The 7,407-nt window shown below is 61.2% G+C and overlaps 1 protein-coding gene across 1 annotated transcript in view; it reads right to left on the reverse strand.

Moving 5' to 3' along the window:
* Positions 1–265: 265 nt before the first annotated feature.
* The window catches only part of TNS4 (tensin 4), an 11,339-nt gene continuing 4,197 nt past the window's right edge, over positions 266–7,407 (reverse strand). Inside the window, exons 2-12 of the mRNA XM_009889121.1 lie at positions 6,651–7,095; positions 6,023–6,372; positions 5,064–5,150; positions 4,392–4,511; positions 4,034–4,126; positions 3,598–3,675; positions 3,070–3,141; positions 1,701–1,869; positions 1,173–1,241; positions 928–954; positions 266–395 (exon numbers count right to left, since the gene is read on the reverse strand). Of these exons, the coding sequence (XP_009887423.1) occupies positions 266–395; positions 928–954; positions 1,173–1,241; positions 1,701–1,869; positions 3,070–3,141; positions 3,598–3,675; positions 4,034–4,126; positions 4,392–4,511; positions 5,064–5,150; positions 6,023–6,372; positions 6,651–7,095 (1,640 nt within the window). The remainder of the gene's footprint in view (positions 396–927; positions 955–1,172; positions 1,242–1,700; positions 1,870–3,069; positions 3,142–3,597; positions 3,676–4,033; positions 4,127–4,391; positions 4,512–5,063; positions 5,151–6,022; positions 6,373–6,650; positions 7,096–7,407) is intronic.

The following is a 7,407-nucleotide window of genomic DNA, read 5'->3' on the forward strand; positions in this document are numbered from 1 at the left end:
AGCTCCGCTCCCCGCGGGCAGCCGTCCCGCACTGGCCACAGTGGCGATGGCGTGCTGTGCCCCGCGGAGGGTCTCGGAGGAACATCTCATCCCATCAGAACATAAAAATCTTTAAATGAGCCTCTTGACTTGTCGGTATGTAACAAAAAAATATAAATACGAGCTGTTGCCAAAATGCAACCCAGGGGCAGGAAGGGGTGAGCAGGAGAAGGTCGGCAGCGCGTGGGCAGCTGCCAGCCCTGAGCTGTCCCGGGGTTTCTGTCCTCTACGGGCCCGGCAGGAGCTTGCAGAGAAGGTCGATGACAAGCGACACTGGCTGCACAGTGTCATACTCTGCAAACAGGTGACAGAGGTTCTCCGAATCTGTCTGGCTTTTGGCCACGAACCCGAAGATCCTTTGGAAAAGGAGAGAGAGCCTTAGGTGGTTTGCATCCAGGAACCCGAAGGAAGACGCTTAAACTAGCCCCGGCCACAAAGCAGAATCCCGGTTCCAGCAATTCCACCTTGGCCCGCTCCCCAATCACGTTTACTTGGAAGCAAAACAGCCGGGAGAAGTGTTTCTGGCAAAGCTTCCCCAGCTGTGAAAAGTTTCTCGAACAGAAGGTAGAGCCAGATCTAACCTCCCTTCCTGAGCCCAGCGCCAGCGCGTCCCTGGGACGGCCGACGGCCTCCGGCCGGCGCTTTCTGCATGAGGGGATGCTGCGAATTGGGCTTTGCCAAACCTCTCATCAAAAGCACAGAGCAAACCCCCCCGTAAAGCTTCACCCATCTGTCCCACGTCTCATCCTGCCCCCACGTTAACTTTTCTCGCATCCCCTCTTCATTTTTAGGCTTTGGTTCCTTGCAGCTTTGCAAGGCGCCCGCTGGGGAGGCGAGGCTGGGCCAAAGCAGCATCTCCCCCTCAGGTTTCCACCACGCAGGTCTCACCTCGAGGACTTGCAGTACTTCTGCCACCTGAGGGAAGAACAGAATTGGATTTGCTCAGAAGAGCGATATTTAACTCATTCCGTCAGGTTTATATTTAGCTAAACCCGGCGCGTTAAGCCTGGGGCGGGGGCTGCAGACGGGTCGGGAGTTGGGATTTTAAGCGGTGCGGAGCCGTGAGCAGCGGAGCCGTGCTGGGAACCGTGGGGAAGCCACCACCGCAGTCCGCAGAGCGGCCGATAACTCACTTTCTGTTCTCAGGGTCCATCCCGCAAAACCTGACGGCAGCCAAGGGGTAGTGTCGCCTGAAGAACACCCTGGGGGGAGGAGGAGAGCGTGGCGTTAGAGGAGGACAGTGCCCGGGCAGAGCTGGGGGGAGACACCCAGGGGGTTCCAGCCCTGCTGGAGGCGTTGTGGCTGCGGGGGGAGGGGGACGTGGGGGTCCCCTCGGTGGTGCTGCCTCCAAGCTGGCAGCTCTTGGGCTCGGCCGGCTCCTGCCTCGCGCTCCCCAGATGTTGCCACGCGCCTCACGCCAAGCGGCACCGTGCCCTGTGCTGTGACAGAAGGGACCAAGCCCATCCCTGGATTGCAACGCGGATTTGCCCCGGCAGGCCAGTTGTTCCTGACGTGATCAGCGCGTTGGCAGGCTGAGAGGCAAGACGAGAGCTGGGCGGCCACGGGCGAGCTGCGTTCCCATCACCCTTCAGCTCTCCCCTGCCCCTCGCCCCCGCTGAGCCCGTGGCAGCCCCGTCCCGACCCTCCCCCGCGGCTCGTACTTCCTCTGGACGTCGGTCAGCGTCACCCCCTGCTCCGTCACTCTGAAGTGCACCAGGGTGGGTGTGGGCAGCGTCTCCAGCTCGAAGGTGGAGGAGATGGCTTTCTGGATGGCCGGCGCTCCCGTCAGCGTCTCCACGTTCACCGAGTTGAGGTACAAGACGTTGCAGACTGCAAAGACAGCGCAGAGCCCGGCTCAGCGCGGCAGCCCGCAGCACGCCGGCGTCTTGCTGCGCCGAGCACGTGCAGCACCGAGCACAGCGGGGCCGGGGCTGGGACCGGGTCCCAGGCGTCATCCTGCCGAACCGGACACGTGTACGTGGGTCAGATTTGTTTTGATGAAAATTAAAGATTTGGTGACTCAGAAATCCTTCGCAAATTTATTTTGGTTTACTTTAATTCTTTGCACTAATTGTTTTAAAAGTCAAAGTATTTAATTTCCGGTTTCTAAATGTCAGATTTAGGGTTTTTTTCTGTTTATTACATATTTCCTTTAATGAAAAGCAGAAATACCCCAAGCCAACTAACAGCTGAAAGCCAACCTAAAACATGACATTTCAGGCTGATTGAGCTGTTTAAAGGGCTGTTCTGGGTCAAACTAAACTTTTCAGCTTGCCAACTTATTTTTCAGAATTTCCAGCAAAACAAAGCGGTTCCCGACTCCCCTGACTGCGCCGTGACCCATGCGCGCGCTCTCCTGCCCATCGCTCTCCGCTCTCACCTGGAGCCCACCCACCGCTGCACCCAGGCTGGGGGCACCGGGCACGGAAGAGAAGCAGAGACCCTTCCCCGTCCCGCTGGGCCGTTTCCATCGGTCTCCCATCAGGTCCCTCAGCAATTTACCCAGCCCCGGGCTGCCCATCCCTCTCCGAGAGACTCCAGATGTTCCGTGCCCATCAGTTCAATACCCTGGTTGAGCCCAATCAGGAGAGAAGCTTAAAAACCAAGAGCTATTTAAAACTGTGGGTCTTTTACCAGCCTTGGGACCTCAGGAACTGCCTTCCCAAGCTTTACTTCACCATTGCGAGGACCAAAAGTCTCCTTTCTTTAAAAAATATCCGTTTCCCTTACAAGCCCGTGATCTGAGGACGTGAAGAAAACCTGCAGGTACCTCCAACCTTGGTGACAAAGCCGGGAGGGGGACATCGCACCAGCACCCACCGGTGCAGCGGGGTGACCCGCTGCTTTGCACAGCGCCAAAGGCAGCACCGGCTTTTCAGCTGCTGCTGTGAACGGTGTCAGGGCGGACGACCGAAAAATGGAGCCTGGTGTTGGACAGGACTAAGGCCCAAAGCCCGGGCGCCTGCCCAGAGCTCTAGCTCCTGCCAGCCCGCCTGTGCCCCGGTGACAGCAGCCCGCTCCGCTCCTCACCAGCAGTTTTCTTCAGCGGGGACAGCGCGGACTCCGCGGCGCAGTCAGGGCTATCTTCTCCATCAGCAAGATCTGCACAAACGACAAGCGGGAGCACTGAGGCCACAGCTCAGGCTGCTCTGGGTCACCACTTTGCACTGGGGGAAATTCCTTCTCTCACGAGAGGCCCAAAAGCCACTTCAGTTGCAGGGGTTTAGAGCAGTAATTGATTTAATGGTCCTCCATCTCCCTCTCCTGGCTCCGTTCATCTCCGATCTCCCCACTCCTCCTCTCCTTGCCCACCCCCCGTGGTCCCCTGCTCCCCGCTGCTCTGCCGACCGCCCTCCATCCCCAGCAGGAGGGAGTCACCACCGTCTCTCGCGCTCCGGTCAGCTCTTGCAGGTCCCCGCTCCACCTACAGCCGGGGCAATCGGCCCCATCGTGGCAGCACCGGGGCGGTTTGTCCCCTCCCCTCTGCAAGACCGTCCCCACCTCCCCAGACCGGCCGAAGGGACCACTCGGAGCATCTCTCCCACCACCGACACCTACCTCGGGTGGGGATGCTGAGCTTGCAGGGCAGTGCCAGCGCGGTGATGGCGTGCTGGTACACGAAGGCAGAGAGGCTCCCTGTAACACAGAACCGCATGTCAGGGGGGGTTCTGGTGCCCAAACCCCCCACCTGCGCACCTCTGCCCCCTCAGGTGTCCCAGGGACCTCAGAAGGAGGGCAGGGGGGGCTGAGCTGGACTATTTGGGATCTCACAGCAGCAAAAGTGGGTTTTCCAACCCCCACCCCATGTTCTTGTTTTGGAGACCACCCTCACAGCCGGCCCGGCAGAGCAGCGGGGGGCTGGCGGTCCCCCACGCCAACACCCTCAGCGGGGCACTGCAGGGCCACCCCGCTCCTGGCCGCTGCTTCCAGGGGCTTTTGGGAATTGCTCCTGGCCACTGCTTCCAGGGGCCGAGGGCGATGGCGCCGTCCTTACCGAAATACAGCTCCTCGCTGGCTCCTTTCAAGTGCACCCCTTTGGCAGAGGACTCGATGAGGAAGTGCCGGACGAGGTCACTGCTCTCATCGCCTGCAAGCGGGATGGAGGACAAGTGTCAGCATCGTTGTTTCGCCCCTGTCCGCCCTGTGGCCCCGTCCCGGGGCACCCACCGCAGCTTCTGCGCTGCGTGGCGAGAGCAGTGCCGGCCCCCGTGCATGGGGACGGGCAGGCGCGGACCCCGCTGCCGGCCTCTCTCGCACAACCCGAGTCCTGTGGCCTCTCAGCTTGCTTTAGTCTCACCGGTTTCAGTGAAACCCCTGAAGCAAACTCCACCTTTCCCAGCGCGTCCCCGTACCTGTCTGGCTGCCGGCTGGAGGGACAGGAACCTTCATCGCCAGCCCAAAAGACCCCCGGTACGACGTGCTGTCCCGCACCACGAACGTGCCTGGCTCCTTGTCCTTCAGCAGCTGGATGGCTGTCAAAGCACAGGCGGAGGATCAGCCAAGCAAAACAGGTGGAACCTCCCCGCGTGGCGTTCTGCGTCCGGCGGATGCTCTCGCGGGGAGACGTTCCTTGGCAGCAGCGAGAAATCATCAGGAGCGTTTGCCGAGGACGCGCACGTCCCTCGTGCGGGTACCGGCTGCCGTGTCCCTGCAGACCGAGGGGCCCCGGCTCGGTCCCACAGGTCCCTGCTGTCCCCAGGACAGAGCCAGCCCCGGCCGGGCCATGCCGAGCGGCAGCACGGTCAGAGGCAGGAGAAGCTTTGCTGGACCTGAGGGTGGGACAGAGGGGCTGTGGCACAGCCCGTGTTCCTGAGCCTTCCCCGAGACCTGGGAGTGGGTCTCTTTGTGCCCGTCAACCCCCGGTACACTCTGCGTTGCCATCACCGAGTCCCCGCAGGACTTCAGCGCGGGCGAGAGCGATGGAGGTGTGCGGGGAGGCGAACGCCGGCCTGGGGACAGGCGGCAGTCCTGCAGACGGCAAGCCCGAGGTGGGGTTATCCCCGCGGAGACACTTGCTGCCTTACCTCGGTCCCTGGTTATGCTCGGCTTGAACCAGTATTTCGACGTGTCCATCACAAACTTCATGGTCGGCTGCCCAGCCCTGAGGGGACCTGCAAGAGACCTCATGGCATCAAGGCCAGCGTGGGACCCGAAGGACCTTCAGGGCAGACATCCCTGGGCAGGACAGAGCTCTAGCAAAATGTTTCTCTTTCAGGCTGGCCGGGCTTGAAGGTTTTTTCCAACCCTTTTGATCAGAGCTTCCTCCCTGCTCCTCAGAATGATTCATTCTCCACGTAATTATCTCTCTTGGCAGGCTGTGATGGAGCACAGAGCAGCAGCACGCGGAATCCCCCGGCAGTGCCAGTCTGCCCAACCCTGCACAAGTCCACTGGACCATGGGGACTTACACCCGCCGAGGATCTGACCCGCAAAGCCCTCCTGCTATTCCCATAAGAATCCCAATTAAAACCTTCTGCCCCGAGAGCTGCCTCTGCTAATCTCCTCCAGAGAACAACAGCCCTATTGTTTACCCTTGAATGAGGGACCTTATAAACTCTGGTATCTTTAGATGTCCTCCAGAGCAAACTGGAACCCTAACCCCTCCTCCCCACCCGCTCTGGGTCCACAAACAAGTATGAAACGACAGAATTGTCGTCCTCATTCTCGGGTACTATAAATAAGTGTATCTGCATCTCCCTGAGGGGACCAGAGCCTTTCTGCTCACTGAGCACGTGCCCCAGGACGCTGGTGGGCACACCACCATGGCTAACACAGGGTCATCAGCAACGAGCTGGAGACCACCACAGAGCCCTGTGGAGATACGCTGAGGATCTCCAGCTCCAGCGAGGACCTCCTCTCCTCCATGTCTATAACCCACAGATAAACCAGAGTACAAACTGGTGTTCGCTCCCTCTTCCCTGGCAGCCGTCGGGCCCCACAGCTCCTCGCCCCCCCCAGACCCTGTGGCAGGGAGGTGACTTACTGTCCGAGTCGCAGGAGAGCGCTGGTGCCGACAGCGCGTTGTTCAGGCCATCGAGCCTGGAGGTCGGGCTGCAGCTGGGAGGGGGGCTCTGCTTGACCGAGGCTGGGGGCGCTGTGGCCAGCCTGGAAGACGCATCTCCTGGTTCCAGGCACCCGTTCACCAGCAGCACCGGGATGTCGGCTGCGGAGTTGAGGATGGAGGGGGGGGAGCTGCTGGCCTGTCCCTTCTGGGATGGGGAGGTGTTGGCTTTGGTGGAGCAGGCTGCGCTGGGCTGGTGGGGACTCAGCCCAAAGGCTTCTCCAGAGTGAGACCTGACGCTCGGGGAAGGTGGGCAGGGGCTGCCCAGGGAGCTGGCAGGGGACGGGCAGTCGGCAGAGCGGCAGGCAGCGCGGGGAGCATCCGAGGCGGCGGGGTGCTGCTGCAGGAGGGAGACAGAGCAGAAGGAGCTCAGCGGGGTTGTTCAGCCCAGACGGGATGCACAGCCCACCCCAGAGACCGCGCCAGCCCCACGGGGCACTGACTCCCAGCCGGAGGAAGGAGGTCTTGGACAGCAGGATGTGGGGAAACCACCCTGTGCCCCTTCCACCCCCATCACCCGCCCCGGACTGGGACACAAGGCGGCATTTACCTTCCAAGGATGTAACTGGTGTCGGAGCCAGGGCTCGTGGAGAGCAGGGAGACCCAGCTGCTCCTCTGCTGTACCCTCACCACGTGCACGGGCTTCAGCAAATTGTCGATGCCCGTGGAGGTGCCGAGAGCCCCGGGGCCATAGGAGATGCTGTCCATCTGGCCGGCCGTGCAGTGCCGGGGGCCGGCGATGCCCTCGGGCGCTTTGCTGCAGGTCGGGGAGTCCGCGCAGCTCAGGGCGCCCGAGCCGGGGCTCACGGATCTGGGTGGGCTTGAGAAAACCACACTGCCACCGGTGCTGTAGTTGCTTCTGAGTCCCCCTTTTTGGGGCACGAAGCCGTTGCCCTGGGGGGACCTTGGGGACGGCGTGCCCGAAGGGCTGGGGGAGCCCTGCAGCAGCTCAGGACCCGTGGCTCTGCCTGGCGTCATCTCTATGTATTTAATGTCTGGAGGAAGAAAGAGGAGATCGTTAGCGATTCAGCGTTCGAGTCAGGTTCGCCAGCTAAGCTCAATGGGGGACACGTGCCTCTTTTCTTCTTGCTATTAATTTTGGCTGTGGTTTGCAAGCCCTGCAGGGCGGGCGGGGGGTGCTGCTCCAGCCCCAGCGGTGCAGGGACCCCCGGGTGCTGCGGGGAGACCCCCATGGCCCAACGCTCTCCTCCACTGAGACCCTACCAGGGCTGATTTCTTCACAGACACCGAGTCACAGCGACCCACCCCAGTGCTGGCAGGTTCCCAGGGACGAGGGGTTACACATG

Source organism: Charadrius vociferus, unplaced genomic scaffold, assembly GCF_000708025.1.
Source record: "Charadrius vociferus isolate BGI_N301 unplaced genomic scaffold, ASM70802v2 scaffold1677, whole genome shotgun sequence".
In the NCBI taxonomy this organism is placed as follows: domain Eukaryota; kingdom Metazoa; phylum Chordata; class Aves; order Charadriiformes; family Charadriidae; genus Charadrius; species Charadrius vociferus.